We start from the raw sequence: 19546 nt of genomic DNA, 5'->3' as shown, positions 1-19546 counted from the left end.
GACATCACATATATTGAGAATTTATTTGGGTCAATTTGTGATGTTTCAAATTCTACATTGTCGTATTGTTGCTGTAGTATATATATATGTATATCATAGATCTAAGTGTTTTTAATTTATTGCAGTTAATCATGCTGCTTCATTTGTTAGTATTTCAATTTTTCTTGTGCCCTTATAAGTCTGATTTTATCAATAATATCTATACCATTAAAATTTTAGTGTATCAGGAGAAATGGGAGTATTTTATAAGGTAGATAACGAACTACGCGTAAAAGAATTAAGAATTACGAATACGTCGATAAGTTTTTTGACATAACTTTTTATCTCTATGTTCGAAATGGTAATTTTTTTTAATTTCATCCATCGCGAAAAAATAAATTAATGTGTAATCCATATGTACAAATTTTAAAATGCCATATAATAAATGAGAATTGCAATTTTGCTAGCAAATTGCGGTTGCAACGACTGTTTCAATTGTGCTAATAAATAAAATGAAAAATATCTTTAATTATCTTTTTCTCTATATTATTCAGAATGATACGAAGAAGCTGTGTAATCCGCAAGATTTTTTAGAAAAACCTGCATCATATAATAAATTTATTCCATAATATCTTAGTTTGTAAATCATATTTCTCTGATTCATTTTTTATTTCACTTCTTTGTCATATGCCACGCAGAAAAATATCATTTAGAAAGAAATAGGTACATGTTATTCAGCGAGTCGCAGAAGTATTCGTACCCTCGCAATTATTGAATTCATACGATTGATATTCTTCAACGATATATACACTAATGCCCATCAATGAGAATACATATCTACGAATATAATTAAGGTTTTCATTAACGTATCACTTATTGAAAAATAGCAGTTCCTTATAATATTTCAAGAGAGATTAAACGAAACATCGTGAATTCGATAATTATAAAACTACGAATACTTCTGTAGCTCACTGCACAACACCATCAAATCACAAACTCCCCTCAACAAAATCCACCAAACAATAATTCAACACAACAACAACAATAACAATTTTATTTCCATTCATCCATATTGCATCATAGTATCAAGAACGAAACGAAGTTGCCTCGTTTCTGCCGCTCAAGTCCACGGAGCAATGATCGAGAAGAACCGATCCTCTGGCGTTGCTGAACGTGCGTGATCACGAAGAAACTACGGAGATACGGTAGCGGCCAAAGATTCGCCGAGCGACGATCCTCCATCACCAGTTGTTCGAGTGAACCGTTTGCATAGACTTCGATCGCGTGTGTCGCGTTTTACGTCGTGCTGACTACGAAGACCGACCATAAGGAATCGCCTGGTGGCGCGGAAAGGCGAAGGAAGTTCCTCAAGAGGAACCCAGCCGGTATCCGGCGTTCGATCAACGCCATCTCTAACTATACTTAGGTGAGAATGGAACGAAGGAGAGCAACGAAACAAAAACGACGAAGATGATGCTTCTTCGTTTTGGTGTTTTAAGTTTTGTTTGTTTCTCTCACGATTGGTGAATTTTTCTCACGGTTGCTCGCGACGGGAAGAGAAACAAGGTCACGTAATCTGATTTTTATGCGGTTCGCGGTTTTCGCGCCAGTCGCGAGTCGATTGCCTTTCGACTCGCGTTTAAGAGGTTACCATGAACGTTTGATGGTATTTGATGTTCGATTAGATTGGTTTGGATCGAATAGGATATAGAGCTCGACGTGACTGATTCTTTTGTCGGAAGGCGGAGGTATTCTTTCGTACTCCGTTTGGAAGTAATTTTTGATTGTATCTCCGTTTTCCTTACCTTTTCTTTCTTACGTTTTTGGTTTCATCCGATTGGTTGAGAACAGTTTATTCACTTCATCAGTTTGATTAGCTATCGAGTATGTTTAGTTGGGCTTGTTGTTGATATATCACGTATTTTGTTTCGATGCATTAAGACGAACTAATTTGAACCGTTGCTTTGCGAGTAAGATTGCGAGCTGCTTTCGGAATAATTCGTTTTAGTAGAATTTGTCAGAATTTGCTAGAAATGTGAATGAATTTGGGGGATTTCGATATCGATCTTCTTCATTCTATAAGTTTCAACGTTACTCACCGTAGATTTAATTATTAACATTTCTATTATCTATAAATATACCATGACAACACTTTTTTTCTTTTTCCCATTTACATCGTTATATCGTTGTTTCCTCTTATATGTCAACCTTTAGCAACAAATCAAACAACCTTTTATTTGAGCCAAGAAGGGCTCCCTCTATGTTTATCGTCATTAACAACCAAACATATATTCTATGAGAATATCGAATCTTGAATTATAATCAGATTTTACGAATTTGAATCTCATTTCGAAAATGGAGCGGTAGATGCTCGACTACAGAATACTTCGTGGAACGATTCAAATTCAAAGAGTTTGGATAGATTTGCTAACCGTTCGATTTATTCTGCCCTCGACGACCCAAACAACAGAAAAACGAGCTTCTTCTAAGGTTCTTTTGTAGTAGTTGGTCGTGAGCAACGTGTATCGACGTGTCTAGGTGAGTCTCGTTAACATTCTTTGCGTATAATATGTCCGATTTTAGTGTATCTATTTAATCAATCTTTCAAGTATATTTAAAAATAGTAAAAATTTAATCGAGGAGCTAATGATAACGTTAAACTTGATTTTATGATACGTGCAAGTAGCATAAATACAGGTATCGTTGTAAATCTTGGAATGTGTTTAAATGCATATAAATGGAACAATTGCTTGAAAATTATTTATTGGTTGCTTACGGAAATAACGATGATAAATTTTGAAGCATAAAGACTGTCAGAAGAATGAAATTTATCTGGAATCGAATTATGTTTATATTTATGTACATGTTTACATGACCTTGATTGCTTCTAATTACACTATTATAATTAGCAACTGATTGACATACGTTGCATTTTATTTTATCTTATTAAATTCTTGTAAAATAAACGACGAAGCAATCGAAAATAGATAGAACGCGATAGAAACGTATTGCATTAGGAATAGATGAAAATATTTAATTACATTTAAGATAATGTTAACGTTAAAATTATTTGTGGTACCTATAACGCTAAAATTTAAAATGGAATAATTTTTACCGAGAAATAACATCCTTCATGTAAGTAAAAATTTGTTGTTAATAAACACAGGTTTTTTAGCAAATAATAATTATAATACAATTCGTATCATTATTTACTAAATTATTTATAATATTATCTATTTACTGAAAGGACTATATTTGCCAGAAAGTCTGTGTTTCTTAGTAAAAACTTTTCTACGCAGAAGAAAACATATTATTTATTGACAGAGATTATTATTTCGTTTTTAATTTCAGTATTGCAACCGTAAATAATTTTGGTGCTTTACCATTGTTTTATCATTAACAAAGATTATCATTTGACAGAAAAACTTTAGTAATAAAGATTTTTATTTGGAAGGAAGTTATTATTTCATAATATTTATTGTTATTGATATTATATCGATAGATAACTTTATTTTCTAGCCTTTTTGTTCTGAAAAGGGAGTTGGCTCGTGGTTGTGTCCACAAAATCAATACACATATACATAAATACAATATTTTGAAGATAATTAGAAATTATTATAGGATACTTAAAATTCTGGAGAAATATTATTACTATTATTATATATTGTTTATGTTATTTAATACACAGGGTGGTTACTGGTGGTATAAGCGGAAAGGGGGTGATTCTACGCGAAAAAAGAAGTCGAAAATATAGAATAACAATTTTTTTTTAATTTTTCCATCGAGACAACGATCTACAGTGAGATCCGTTAAAACGAGACGCGATAAGGTGCACGCGTACCGAGCGAAAATTCAAAGTCGATTTTCTCGAAAACAAAGTCTCGAACGAAAAATTTTTATTCTATATTTTCGACTTCTTTTTTCGCGTAGAATCACCCCCTTTCCGCTTGTACCACCAGTTACCAATCACCCTGTGTAATGTATAATATTTTATATATTATCTATTGAATAATAAAAATTATCCAATAACAATAAATCCAAGGTCGATATCGTATTTTTTCCCCGAAGCAGCTCGCCTTTTTCTGCTTTTTTTTTATCAGTAATATAAAAAGTAATTACGTACATTTGCCAACGTATACTCGTAACGTGTATCGTATACTATATTTTTCACGACGTTTCTGTTCATTTTTATTTCACGTTTGCGCGTTTCGTTATGGGAGTTTCAGCGTTCAGTGATGGATAACGACGGGTCATGCCTTCTCGATAGCAAAATTATCGTTACTTTCCTTTATTGTTTATTTGCTGCTGTTACGGCCTCGACAAGAAAAATTTCGAGCCACTGTCCGTGATAATGTATCGATTTCATGAAATTCGAACAGAAAGCGAATCAACCTTGAATGGTGGTTAAAAGGCGGATGTGAATTTCCTTGGAAGCTTTGAATTCCAACGACGATCATATTACGTTGACTCGTTAAGAACTAACATTAACGCAACATTTTATTCCCATTTTTTCCAATCAATTTACGTACGTTGTTGAATTTCGTTTTTTAAATATCGTAATTACGAATGACAACGCGAAGGATTCAATTAATAATTAATTCAAACGATTAATAAAATTCAAACTTATTTTGATTTATTACTTATTTTTGGCAATTTTGTTAAATCAATCTACACTGTTGAATTTTATATCTTGACATTGTAAAATTATACAAGCTAAATCCAAGCGTTTACGATGGTATGGCATCATTTTGGAAACACGAACATTTCTTTCGTGTGTTTCGATTTATTATCCTAATACTTTGTTTCTCGTACCTCGGCAAGACGACCCGTAAATTATCTTTATTTCCAGCTATCGATTAGTCCTTAATCAGTTAACGTTATGTGCTTCGTAACACCTATAACATTATGAGATTTTGTACCTGCATCCCGTTAAATCTAGTCTCCAAGTTACTTCGAAGCTTATCTTATCTACATGTCACTGTACTATAGCGTTTTATCGATGTCTGTTTTGCGTTTTACCAATTTATTTTAACAACTATTAACATCTAGCATTCAATTTAATCCCTTAAGGTTTACACCCGTTCCAAAACTATATTCCACTATGAAAATTAATAAGAAAAATTCGTTCTATAAATAAAAGTCACATAGACGCTTGTTCTATGATTGAAAAACAAAAATTAGCAAAAGATTCTCTTTTTATTTGATACCGACGATCGTCGCGTTTTTCATCAGGGACATTCGACGCTCATGGGTGTTTCTGCTCTCACTAAGCGATAGGACGGGGTCATGCCTTGCTGATAGCGAATTATCACCGTTGCATTTCTTATTGTTTATTTATTACCGTTTCATTACGGTTTAATGGAAGTGAGTTTTATTCACGTGAACCCACCAACCAACGGTAAAAACCCTTCTCGCCAGGAACAAAGTGGAAAATGTTATTAGGTTCGTGTCATAGGCGAACGTGTTTCTATCACGGAAGCTTTACTCAGCGAGAGTAATGGCTCTATTATTGCTCCGCAATGCTAGTACAACGCAGTCAACGTCTATTGCACGAACAACTGCACGTTAACATTATGCTAATGTCTTTAGTGCCACTTCGTTCGTTAAGCGTCGATTATTCGACGATAATTTCACAGCAATATTACGCTCCTTTTTTTATTTCCAAGTTGTTTTGTTTACGACTGTAAGTGTCGATAGAATGACGATAATTTTGTAGGAATTGTGCTTAATTTATGTTGCCTTAATTTAAATGTTGGCATTGTAAATATACGATACGCGTGTTGTTGGTTAAAAAAATCAAGATTTTAATATTCTTCGTCATAGTTCTTAGGTTATTAGTTAAATTATTACCGTGTATGTATTTCCTTTACAAATTTTACACCTGTCAGTTACCGAGATAGTGAATTTTATCGCTTCCGAGAGTTTATTGCTGTGTGTAAACTATAGTAAAGGAATAAAATAAAGATGCGATAAATTGCATAAGTATAAGATGTCAAACGTGTAAATACGATATATGAATAACGTATATCTCTCGTTAAACGTTATTTCTCTGATTTCTAGAAGAAAAGATATCTTACAAAAATATGTCTTTCAAACGTCACGAACCTAATATAATGAATAATAGAAATACAAGATACCGATTTCGGTATAAAATTTTCAATCGTTTTGTACCAGATAGAATACAAAACTAGTGGGTGGCAACATTTCTGGAACATTTTGCGTTGTGAATGAACGTTTTATACGATAACCTCGAGATTTTGCGTTATCCTTCGTTAAATATTCGCCGTTTATTTCGCTAATTTCCTGCCAACGGAGCAATCGACGCGATGTCGTATAATTATTGTGGTTGTTTTACGATTTTATGCCAATTTACGTAGGATAATCTGAACAAATTACGTGGATACTATTTATACCGGTTTTATAAAAAGAACTTGAATTACGAATAATATTGTTATCACGTGTTCCCCACTATACGAACTTTCTGATTATTCACCGCCAAAAATGATCATTCATTATTGGATGATCTTTTAGAATGAGTCAAGTATCAAATATCAGGCGAGAAAAAAAAAAATATCGTGGATTCGTTTGATTAAGTAATGTTTTCGCAAATCGTTTGCCGTTCTTTCGTTAATATAAGTATGTCGTCAATGGAAGCAAATGTTTAATCAAAGTATGGCTTGTTAAACGTTTGCAATTGGGTGAAGTTGTTTGAGTAACATGTGAGGCGAGAATACTCAAGTAAATGTAATGTCTTTCATAATAGAAAACTGAAGATATCTCGTAACAATTTTTATTTATTATTTTGTTAATTGTAAAGTAATTTATTTTTCATATTTGACATTTATTTTTCATATTCGTTGTAAGGGAGCGATTCTAATTCAAATGTTAACTAAGCTGCTCGATTTTCAGATTAAATACGTATATTTTTATTTTCTTTAATGTGTCGGGAATAACGATTGCTACAAGATAGCTGAATCTTCGATCTTACGTAAAACTTTGCAGATTCGTTATCTAGGTTTGTCTTATTAATTGAAATCAGGAATTATTATTATATCTAACGAATTAGTCAATCGAATAAAATTATCTAAAACCAGTGAAATAAGTTGGCAAAAGATTGGAAAATTTATATCTGGATAACTTTTTTTTTTATCGCTAACATCGCTTAATGGCATACTTAATCGTTGGCTAAGTGTTAAGATATATAAGTAACGAGGGAACAGCGGGATGCTGAATAGGAATGGCGCAGCGCCTCGATTTTTCTTCTCTTGAGAATTAAAAGTTAATACGTAAAAATGTTATCTAACGATAAATGTTATAATTATCGATGCATAGTAATACTTGAATCGACGTATGAACTTCTAGTCTGTTACATAAATTTATAAATAACGTCATTTCCATCGAAATAAAACAATTCAAATAATCATTTTTAAATATAAAATAAACTAAACTCTCTATCTTTATATTCGTAATAATTTATATCGAAATTATTCCATTTAAGACTTCAACATTTCAGGTTATCCGCGAAGATTTACATAAAAGATATCTTAATTGAAATTTATGCTACCGTTAACGTGTGTTCCGTATCTAAAATTATTTCTTAATAGGAAAATTCGAATTAATTAACAAATATTTAACTAACTTCTATTCTATTATCGTGTATGTATTATACAGAGTGGTTGGTAACTAAGCGGAAAGGGGGTGATTCTACGCGAAAAAAGAAGTCGAAAATATAGAATAAAAATTTTTCGTTCGAGGCTTTGTTTTCGAGAAAATCGACTTTGAATTTTCGCTCGGTACGCGTCCACTTTATCGCGTCTCGTTATAACGGATCTCACTGTAGATCGTTGTCTCGATGGAAAAATTTTTATTCTATATTTTTGACTTCTTTTTTCGCGTAGAATCACCCCCTTTCCGCTTCTACCACCAGTTACCAACCACCCTGTATTATTCGAACATACATTATAAATACGTGTACTATAGTTTGTTTGGTAATTGATTATGCAGAATTTGCCATCATTTTTAGATCAAATTTAATCATGGAGAATGAAGTAACTACGACCTCTGTGAGTATTGAAAGTTGATGTAAAAAGTGATTAAGTTAAACAGGATAATAAAGAAACTAACTTCTTTTGAAATCTTCTTCAGGACATACCCAAGACGCCAGAAGGTGTTAAAGGATGGTTAGGATCGGTGTTTATCGCCACGTCACAAACTGTCGTAGGCCAAGCATTGTTCAAAATGATCGACTCGTTTCTCTGGAATGTCGAAAAGTCTGCACAATGGAGCTTACCAGCTCAGGAAATTGAAGATGGTATGTTTGAATTATTTTACCAACTACTCTAATCTACTTTACTATTATAACCAAAGATATTACAAATTTATTTCTTTATGCATTACCATAACTTCAAACGATTTGACAATTTGTATCGACAATATTGGATGGACTAATTTATATTGTTTCGTATTATAAAACAGAGGACAAAGGTAAAGTATTCGGGAAGATGAAACTTGTCAGACCGCTGCCGTGGTTAATATTCCTGCCAGGATTACTGATCCTTCGAATCATCAGATGTTCAATTAACGTTGGTGCTTATATTTTCGGCTATCCACAAATCCAACCGATTACAATGGTACGTAGTGATATAATTCTCAAAGAATTTTTAGTCAAATTCATAATCGCTTTGGCGACATTATTGTTTGCCGTTTAAACGTTCATAAATACACAGAATGCGCGTAATGTGCGAAAATATATAAAACATCGAATGTAGAGTATCAACTATAATATTTAGCGGGTGACAGGAATTTGTCGAGGTTTCAATTTTTGAATTACGATCAAAAAAATTGGAGTCCGCGTAAAGGATCACGAAAGCGTAAAATGTTTCTTGATAGATCTGCGAAATATTTGTTTACAGGTAAGATTCGTGCAAAGGAGTCGCAGACGATTAAGAGCGCTGAACTTGAAGATAGGGAGATCAATGCGGCGTAGTCCGACTAGCAAGGTAAATCGACGTACTGTCAACCTCGTTGCACGTTTTCTTGTATAGGTACTTATCTGTTTGCATATCGATTTTCTTATGTTCGTAGTATAAATAGAAACGTTTATGCGTGTATTCTAAAAGCTTGTAGGAAGTTTGTTTGTGTTATGGAATGGTTTATCAATAGTAATCGATTTTAATTACTGTAAGAGTAGACATCCTTCTTCAAGCTCGGTTAGTTTTTAGACACATAATTAAAATTAGTACGATAATAGTCTCGGTGATGGATGTAGGACAAGAGATTGACGATGATCGAGGCCAAGAAGGCCTTAATCAGATCCATCAGATTGACTTTGTCGACTTTGTCTTGTTTGGATACGTCCAAATCGTTGCCTTCGCCACCACCAACGAAAATTCGCATAAGTCATACGGATCTTGAACCGGTAAGTAAGATTTATCCTTTGAATAAATTGTTCCTGGACTTGAGCAAATTTTATTTCAAACGAGTGTAACAGAATAGTTTGAGATAATATCACGAAGGTTTTATGGTTCATGTAGCGTTTGTTTGTTTGATTATTATTCTAATTCGTGTTCGTAATTATTTCGTGAGTATTGTCATCGATGTCTATAGTTATTTTATCATTTTATTTTCTTTTATTTTCAGTTATGTCTCGTACAATTATATGATTGGATACCTATGTAATTGTATGCTTAATATAAAATATTCATTACTTTTAAGCGATACATTCCCTATGTTATTCATAATTATTATTATCTATAAATGTACGAAATGATCGAAGGTGGCAACGCCGGATGAAAAATCAACCACAGAATCTGTCGACAGTCCGATACACCATGAAGCGAAGCGCAAATTTTCTCAGATCAGTTCGGATGGAGAGAATATCGACGGGTCGGATGGCGAAACGCTGGATGTGAAACTTGGAAGATTGGCCATGGAAGATAGCGCAGACGATTTAGATTTTAACGTGAGTATTCGATCTGTGTGATTAAAAATCAAACACACTGACCGTCACGGATGAACTTTTCATGGTTACATATATTCTTTTAAGCTTAATGCCTTGTTCAACGTAGTCAAGTTTGACGAGGTCGAGTCTAGAAAAAGAATATTTCACAAGTCAAGTGTAATATAATAAGCTTATACCTTTGTACTAGTAAAGCGATTACTAATGAAGTAAACTGTGGATTTTTATGCAAATTCACATCTCTGAGAATATATTTAGAAACGTAGAAAATCGTCTTACCTACTGCTGTTTCTTTAGTTTTTAAGCTTATGAAAAAGGTGACCTGATATTTTGAAAAATTGATACGGTCCAGTGTTGACATTTATTTCGAGTTTGATGATTTAGACGTATCAACAAACAAGGCTATTAGTAACAAGATTATTATATGGTCGTGATTATTTTAATTTACAATTTTTTGTAGGAAAATTTGTGGTTTGGTTTTTTAGCTTGCCACGTGTAGCACAGGGATCAACACAGCATCCAGCTCGGTGAGCAGCGACGAAGCGGACAAAGATGTGTCTTTAACGGAGTTGAGGGATATTCAGAAGGAAGCTAATGAATTTCTCCAAAACGTGGCTATGCTAGCATCTTCGGAGACAGTGGTAAAATCAATATAAGTAGTAGTCTTGCGTTCTGTATTTTGTGTTTAATGTGGATATGAAACAGTTCGTAGTAGAACACTTAGGAATTCATCGTATCGTTTCAAGACATAGTCTGTTGTATGTAGTAATCTGATAATAATTGTAGACAATAATCAATGTGTGTTGAAGAATTTATTGTCGTATTTAGATTGAAATAATGTTGCAGTAAAGTCGAATATACGTAATTAAATAAAATTTCAAATAATTCGATTGAAATACATATTTGAAGAAGATTCGAATAATTCTATTAAAATACCTAGGTAGAAATATACGAATAATTCGATGAAAATACCTATTTAAAAATCTCGTAAACTCACGTTAACACGTTGACTGACGATGACACCACGTTAGAGAGTTATGACTTGATCGTTGACAGATAAATTTATGTAGTGTTTCGACCAAAAGAATATCGATTTTTTTCTATCAGTAAAATATTAATTTTGTTTAAACGACGGTAGATTTAATTTTTTATTTCCTACGAAAAAAAGAAAAATAAGCTTCCCTCTATTTTCTATCTATATTACTTTATAATTATTTTATAAGCTTCGTTTTGTATTCTATGTAATTTATCACTTTACGCAGTATATTTCCATTCAAAATTGCAGATGCCGAATTTGGAGAAATTGGAGGACGCCCTGGATGGCGAGAAATACGGCGTGGACAGTTCGGGTGAGTCCGTGTATTCGTCGGCAAAGGAATTCGACGAGGACTGCGACACCGTCTTTTACACGGCCATCGGCTGTCCGAGTAGTTCACCGAAACAATCACTATCCATCGAGCCGATTATTCCGGTGAACCACTCTTCCAGCCGATGCTACGAGGCAGGGAATTTCCAATCTGACTAATTCAACCAATGATCATTGATTAGAATAAAGATGGTTTCATAGAAACAATGTTAAATGTGAAGTGTCTCGTGAACCATTTTTCGACAGCCTTATCCTACTAACAATTTTATAGGAAACGTACATAGTGTTTTCGGATTTTTTGGCCAGATTTTTATTCGTGCGTTTCACGAATTATTTTATCTTGACATTTTTATGAAATTTTAGAAAAGAATCGATCTTTGAAATTCGATCGAAAAATCCTAAAACATCGTATATACAGAATATATGCAAAGAACATATATTGGATATGTGTATTCGTAGCGTATCAATTCACAAGTAGTTGCAGCTTATATTAAGTAGCTTCTCCTAAGAGTATTTCTCTGTACGTATTTAAAGAAGAAATTCCAAGAAATCCCACTTAACAAGTTAAGTGCCATTTGCTTTGTCATTTTCAGTCTCATTGAAATATGTCGACAATTATTTGGTGAATAATTTCAATGAAAAATTTATCAATGAATTTTTGTTTTTTTTAGTATCCGAACGCCGAAAGCCGATCTGTACGTGTAAACAGTTTATCGATCATGAAGTAACGTCTACGTCGGAGCAATTACCAATAGGTACGTATTTAATTTTGTTCAATATCTTCGTGATCGAAGTACTTTAAAGGTGAAACAAATATCCATTAACATTCAATCCTTCCATTCCTTCAATCTCATTTATAAAAATATAAATTTGCATACACGTCCATAGTTTAAAGACTAATTATTACTGTTGCTATTTATCAACTACTTTATATCAATAATGCTAACCAATATCGAAACTATAATTCTTTCAGACCAGATCTCGTCACCGCAAGAAACCGATGAAGTGTTCATGAGAAGCCAAAACGAGCCAGCAACTTGCGAATTACCGCCAGCGCCAGAATCTTGCGAATTACCGCCAGCGCCAGAATCTTGCGAATTACCGCCAGCGCAAGAATCTTGCGAATTACCGCCAGTGCCAGAATCTTGCGAATTACCGCCAGTGCCAGAATCTTGCGAATTACCGCCAGCGCAAGAATCTTGCGAATTACCGCCAGCGCAAGAATCTTGCGAATTACCGCCAGCGCCAGAATCTTGCGAATTACCGCCAGCGCCAGAATCTTGCGAATTACCGCCAGTGCCAGAATCTTGCGAATTACCGCCAGTGCCAGAATCTTGCGAATTACCGCCAGCGCAAGAATCTTGCGAATTACCGCCAGTGCCAGAATCTTGCGAATTACCGCCAGTGCCAGAATCTTGCGAATTACCGCCAGCGCAAGAATCTTGCGAATTACCGCCAGCGCAAGAATCATGCGAATTACCGCCAGCGCAAGAATCTTGCGAATTACCGCCAGCGCAAGAATCTTGCGAATTACCGCCAGCGCAAGAATCTTGCGAATTACCGCCAGCGCAAGAATCTTGCGAATTACCGCCAGTGCCAGAATCTTGCGAATTACCGCCAGTGCAAGAATCATGCGAATTACCGCCAGCGCAAGAATCTTGCGAATTACCGCCAGCGCAAGAATCATGCGAATTACCGCCAGCGCAAGAATCTTGCGAATTACCGCCAGCGCAAGAATCATGCGAATTACCGCCAGCGCCAGAATCTTGCGAATTACCGCCAACGCAAGAATCTTGCGAATTACCGCCAACGCAAGAATCTTGCGAATTACCGCCAACGCAAGAATCTTGCGAATTACCGCCAGCGCAAGAATCATGCGAATTACCGCCAGCTCAAGAATCTTGCGAATTACCGCCAGCGCAAGAATCATGCGAATTACCGCCAGCGCAAGAATCATGCGAATTACCGCCAGTGCCAGAATCTTGCGAATTACCGCCAGCTCAAGAATCTTGCGAATTACCGCCAGCGCAAGAATCTTGCGAATTACCGCCAGTGCCAGAATCTTGCGAATTACCGCCAGTGCCAGAATCTTGCGAATTACCGCCAGCGCAAGAATCTTGCGAATTACCGCCAGCGCCAAAATTTCGCGAATCACCGCCAGCGCCAAAATTTCGCGAAATACCATCAGGGCAAGAATCTTGCGAATTGCCGCCAGCGTCAGAATCTCGCGAATTACCACCAGCGCCAGAACCTCGCGAATTGTCACCAGTGCCAGAATCTCGCGAATTACCACCAGTGCAAAAATCTTGCGAATTGCTCTCAACGGCAGACTCGTGCGAATTACAGCCAGAATCTTGCGGATTACCGCCAAACCCAGAATCTTGCGAATCAACGCCAACCCCCAAATTTTGCGAATTTCCGCCAGTTCCAGAATCTTGCGAATTGCCGTCAGCACCAGAATCTTGCGAATTACCGCCAGCGCCAGAATCCTGCGAGTTGCCGCCATCTCAAATACCTTGCGAATTAACGCCAGCACCAGAAACTTGTACATCAGCGGAAGCTCATACTCTGGACACAAAAGAATTCCCAATTGTGCAAGAAAAGGATCACGAGCTCGAAAAACTTGAACATCACCGAGATACCAACTAAACCTTCTTGACTCAAACACTCAACCTGAATAGAAATGCTGTCCTCTCCAACCTTCCCCTAGATAGGAATCGTAAAAAGGGGGAAAGACGAAAACAGAATCTCCGGACCATATTAGGACGATTATAGATCACAATTGGAATTTTACGAAAATCGATTCTCTTTTTTTTTATGTTCCTAGTTTTTAGCGATCACTCGTCATCGATAAAGTCGACAAAATCGAATTGCGCACGACCGTTGCCTACATTAAAAAATCGAGATATATTTATTTTGAGCACCACTAACGTTAATATTCTAAATTTCAACGACACTGATTTCTAAATTTGATAATTTCAAGCTACTAATTAAGGGTACGTAATTATTTGAGACACCACTGATGCTGATATTCTTAGTTTCAACGGTTCTCGTTTGTAAAGTTAATGATTCAGTGTAAATATACGCTTCTTACTTCGTTTGATCCATTTTGGGCTAAATGACTTTATAAATTCGTGTTGAACGTTTTTCTGACATTCGAGATTCTGATACTCGGGGAAAATACTATATCGAGAAACAGCGGTCTGATCGCTACGAAAGTTTCGTTCGAGACGGCAATATATCGCTAGCACGACCAACGATAAAAAAAATTCTGGCAGATAATAGGAGATAATGGTTGAGCGATTCACAGGGCAGATGGGATTCTAGACACTTGTGCAATATTTGGTAAAAAATGTCCGATCTATTCGGCATGGTGTAAACTTGCACGACGTTTTCTCGTGTTGCTCAAAGTACAAAATGGGACGCGTTATCGTGTTCAGCCTCCCGCTTCAGAGATAATTCGTGTAGCCATTTATCGTGGTTGCAATTTTTCATGCGCGGTCAGTTTGTAAAAATAACGTCGGGAGAAGAAGTTGGAACTACTCCTGTAAAATTTATAATCGATAGTAATTAATAGAGAATTAAATTAAGAGGTAGTAATTACATAGCAGAATGTTCTTGAAACTTCGAAGATTATTCTTGAAGAGAAGGCCACGAGTATTGATAATTATTTTAAAAAGTAAATTAACAAAAATCGAATATCGTCGTATTGGTGAAAATTAAATCAACACGTGGTAATTAGAATATAAAATGTAATTAGAGTGCATCGATGCATCGGATATATCCGATGCATCGAGAGCATCGGATATATCGATGCAGTCGAAGTTTCAAAAATCAGATTCGCATCGTTGAAGCTTCAAGGGGATCATTCTGTTCTCTAGTTTCCATTCAATTTCAAAAAACAAAATAAAGACACTATATATTGAAGAAGACTGAATATGACTACTTAGAAAAGCTTGATCTCTCAGAGCTGGAATAACATTTTAGATCACGTTAACGATATATTTTACGAGCGATTAAAAACCCCGATATAAATTTCGCAAAATAATCATATTAAATTAATCTAAGAAGTGCGCACGAATGTGAAATTATTCAAAATGTTTTTATATTACTTTTGCAAAATGAAATTTTTATTTTTGAACATAGTGTCATTTCTTAATAAAGAAAGCCACATATTCGAAGCATTTTTATCGTCCTCCTGCACACACAAACTTTACATTAACATTTTATTTATATCTTTGCGTTTGTCAATATCATTCGACTATGAAATATTCACAATAACCATTGCGATACGATAAACGATAATTTCCATTCTTTTTTAATTTTTTAATCGTAAAACAAACAGTTTAATCGTAAAAGATAAGAAAAAATTGTTCCTAACAAGTTAAAAAGCATTGTTTTTTGCTATTCCTGAGAAATAATATTTCCTCTTTAAAAAGATATATAAAATGCAACAAGCATCTAATATCTTTTGAATCCATCAAAATTATTTTTTAACTATATTAAAAAAAAAAAAAAATACTTCAAAAAGATTCTATCTTCTATCGAGGAAACATTTTTTAACGATTCCCTTATTCGACTAATTTACTCATTGTCCTATTATCGTCGACTGATTTCTATCATCTCGACCGCGAAAATTCACGAATACGTCAATTCGTAATTATATTTTTATCTCGCTACGCAAATACGCGATTATCGAAGCGAGACCGTATCGTTATCATTGAACGTACGATTTATTTCATATGAATATATTATTTAATTTTTACGTTTCTGTGTTTACGAAATCGCCATCGAATATACGGATTACGGATTCTACGATGACATAATCGTTTACTACATAACCTTCAGTTGTTTTAACTGGTAGTGAACTTTTTTGTTGTTGGCTCGACGCAACGCGCGCAGTTGAAAATAACCGATAGCGTTTCAGATTCAATTTTTTGATAATGGATATTTATTGATCGTAAACTGCGTAGACGTTTACACACTGTTTCGTATTATATGATGTTAGAATGATACATGCCGGATGATTGACATGCTGAAAAAATAGTGAAATGCGCAAGAGGTAAAACAGGCGGTGATAATTAACCCTCCATAATGGCATAGACATAACCTAAAACGTCTTTTATTTTATTCGTTTGTCGCTGCATTAGGAATCTTGTCATTACGTGATTACAGTGGCACAGAACAGGCTATTTATAAGAAATATTAATTTAGATTACAGCTATAATGCCTTAGCTTTAATCTAGATTAAAGTGAAAAATTGCAATCAGTTATAAGATACAGTAACATAATACAGAAACTTTATTTTTCATAAAAACAAATAAAATTCTAGCTGCGGATTAAAATCACAATCATATTGCTTTTTTTTATAGATTTATAATATAGCTACTTGAGGTTAGTTTAATCTTTCCAGGTATAAAGAAAGATACGTAAGGTGAAATTCCAAAGACACGACTTTAGAAACTGGGCGAATCGTTTTTATTTACAGTGAACTAATTCCCGAATGCTCTAAATAGTTTTCACTCTTCGTGTTTGTAATATTCGTAGTTTTACTTTCTTTTTTTTTTTTTTTGCTAAAATTCGCAGGCTATGATTCTTTAAGTTTCTTATCAGAATTCAGCCACCATTTTGATTGACACGTATCTTGAGACACCCAGTATGTTACGATCTAACTTAAGTTTCTCGAATATCGATCTTTCGTATACTTGGCGCGAACTTTTCGCTCGCATAATGTAAAACGTTATCGTTGCAAAATCGATGTGAATTAGATTAATAAATACCAGAAAAATTTTCTCTCGTTACAAAATGCAAACGGTTGTCGAAAAACCTTAAAAAAATTATATGCAACGTATCGAACGCGAGTATACGTTTTATTCTACCGGTTCCAAAGCATTTTTTTTTCTTCTCATTTTATTCAAGAATGTAGCGTTATTGCTATGTGACTGGCGCATTATTATATTGCTCGTAATATTAATAACACAGATATTGAGCGTTCATTCTTGCGAAAAAAAAATATCTCTTATCGTCAATCACGATAAGTTGAGATTACGGCCCATATGTCGTGCATGTGCTCGATGGACAGATAAGTGCGTTACACTGTCCTAGAAAATGAACGGAAGAAAGCTCATGAGGCGATCGTTCTGGCAATCGTGTTTGTGGGTCACTAAGAATCCCGAAATAACCGGCACGAATTAATCGTTTTAATGCGATAAAGGAACACGAATTGTAGCGATGACGTACGTCAATCGTGTTTGTCACATACACCTTATTTACAGTGCTTTTTATCAGATTCTACAATTCATTTTCTTCGTATTAAATTGTTGCAGTGACGTAAGAGCACTACTAGACGATACGGAATTTAATGTATTTCAGCCTAATTAATTCACCAACTGTAATCGTAAATGCTGTAATAAATACAATGGTGTGCCAATACTTTTCTTCATCCACTTTATATTTCCGATTTATCTGGAAATAATTTAAACCTGTTCTCGAATAGACCACACGAAGAGTCGTCAGAAGCCATAAAATTGAAATATACTTATCACCTAATATTCGCATAATTTTTCGTAGATTCGCTTGAACCGAAGACTGCGTGGAAAACCGAAAGTCGAAGGTTGTGCACCAATCGCAGGTACAACTTTCAATATATCGATAACGTGTTAAGGAAAGTGAGGGAAGAAAGGGAGTGGTTGAAGAGGAGGAGGATAAGAAGCGAGATATGTGAAAAGAAGGAAAGTACGAGTGGGGGTTAAGGTTTTAAGGAATTGTAAAGCAAATCTCTTCCTTGATCCTGAGCTTCGCGTTAAGAAAAATATTACCTATTTAACTACTATTAAATACCATAATTCAATAACGTGTCTTGTAATACTTTGGAAAACGCTAAATAACGTAAAGTTTATTAGAGTTTGTCAACGAATGGGTGTCTTAATATTTACAGCTGGCGATATATTTAACAAGACTGACGCATACATAAAGTCAAAACACGGAAGGAAACATTTTGTTTTATCAGTGCACTCGTGGCAGCCTCTGTTCGGTAGCACTTGTCGGTTAAGCCTGGATACTTCACCTCGAGGGGCACTTGTCATTAACAAATTGTAAGGTAGAACCGAGGTACGAGTCGAGTAGCAACAATTAGCTGGTTATCTGCAGCAATAAATATGAACTATGTCGTGCCCTTGACATTTAAAGTGTTGCTATCTGCCGATGAGACGAGACATCATAATTACCAACGTTGTCCCGAGATCCGCGGAAAAGTCGTTATTTTCCGGGATCGTTACGCTTAAACGTACGATCGTACGAACGGATAACGGCCAATTCGATAAGACCGCCGAATTTTCATTATCGAACAATTCATCGATTTTCGACGATGGAAAGTTCTTTGGGGAAGATTGAATTCGAATTTACGACCGAATTATCGTAGCATTAGATGGATTTAGAGTCGGATCTGTGTCGAGCTGCGTAATAATCGAGCTAAGGTTACGTAAAGCCACGTTTCTTCGGTTTGTGGAAAATACGAAAGCACGATGCAACGTTATTTACGATCCGCATAAAGATCGTGCTTTTTTATTATCAGAATATCTGAGGGAGAAAAGTTTGACGAAAGTATGAAAATATAAGGTAAAATATTTGAGAGAAAAAAGTTTGACGAAAGTACGAAAATATAAGGTAAAATATCGTTATCGAACATAGACCACGGTTAAAGTCACGATCCCATTATAAATGGATGTTAATTTTTATTGAGCTTTATCGTGCTAAAGTAATGGAAATTTGATGAAATTAAAAGTTATGCCAAATTAATTTGAAATTATATCAAACGAGGTGATTATCGCCAGAATGACACGACATATAAAGCACAAAATTGATGTGAAGAATGTCTATCGTGTAATGTAATTATGAAGTAATAAAAACAGTGATAGTAAATATTGTACGTGCGTATCTATTGGGAGCTTTTTATGTCAGGCTAGCATAGAAACAGTAACACAGATCACTACCATTGGTCCGAGATATCAACATGAAACCACACGTGAAAGATATGGCAATCTATTATTTCTACTTCTTCTATACCGTACTTTTCTACTTCGCGACAACTTTTTCCCCTGACGCAACGATGGCAACGATAAACTGTCTTTACGTTTAACAGACCAACCTTCTCACCAAAGTTACGTTATTCAAAATTATTAAAAGATAGACCGTGGCAAGGCAATTTTCGACAGAAGCAAATTTCCAATTCCGCTATCGTAAGA

General features: G+C 35.0%; 1 protein-coding gene across 3 annotated transcripts; it reads left to right on the top strand.

The window, feature by feature from the left end:
* The first annotated feature begins 1071 nt into the window (after positions 1–1071).
* Positions 1072–14102, top strand: LOC117158863 (uncharacterized). Of its 3 annotated transcripts, none has more exons than XM_076621555.1 (11): positions 1072–1405; positions 8003–8042; positions 8125–8290; positions 8455–8609; positions 8892–8978; positions 9248–9397; positions 9755–9940; positions 10423–10578; positions 11223–11286; positions 11975–12058; positions 12277–14102. In XM_076621555.1, the coding sequence occupies exons 2-11, from the start codon at positions 8016–8018 to the stop codon at positions 13950–13952; spliced, it is 2751 nt and encodes a 916-aa protein (XP_076477670.1). In that variant the 5' UTR covers positions 1072–1405; positions 8003–8015; the 3' UTR covers positions 13953–14102. The 3 variants fall into 3 exon arrangements, with proteins under 3 accessions (XP_076477670.1, XP_076477672.1, XP_076477671.1); XM_076621556.1 differs by lacking the exon at positions 1072–1405 and adding an exon at positions 2337–2517; XM_076621557.1 differs by lacking the exon at positions 9248–9397.
* Positions 14103–19546: the final 5444 nt, after the last annotated feature.

Source organism: Bombus vancouverensis, chromosome 9 (assembly GCF_051014615.1).
Source record: "Bombus vancouverensis nearcticus chromosome 9, iyBomVanc1_principal, whole genome shotgun sequence".
NCBI classification, from domain to species: domain Eukaryota; kingdom Metazoa; phylum Arthropoda; class Insecta; order Hymenoptera; family Apidae; genus Bombus; species Bombus vancouverensis.
The sequence above is the reverse complement of the archived record's forward strand: the minus strand, read 5'-3'. Positions and strand labels throughout refer to the sequence as shown.

What these genes read in the sequence shown, in the direction of transcription:
- LOC117158863 (XM_076621555.1), top strand. Translation starts at nt 8,016, where the DNA reads ATGGAGAATGAAGTAACTACGACCTCT. An exon ending in GGCGTAGTCCGACTAGCAAG is followed by an intron (nt 8,979 to 9,247) that starts GTAAATCGACGT and finishes TGATGGATGTAG; the next exon opens with GACAAGAGATTGACGATGAT. An exon ending in GTCGGAGCAATTACCAATAG is followed by an intron (nt 12,059 to 12,276) that starts GTACGTATTTAA and finishes TAATTCTTTCAG; the next exon opens with ACCAGATCTCGTCACCGCAA.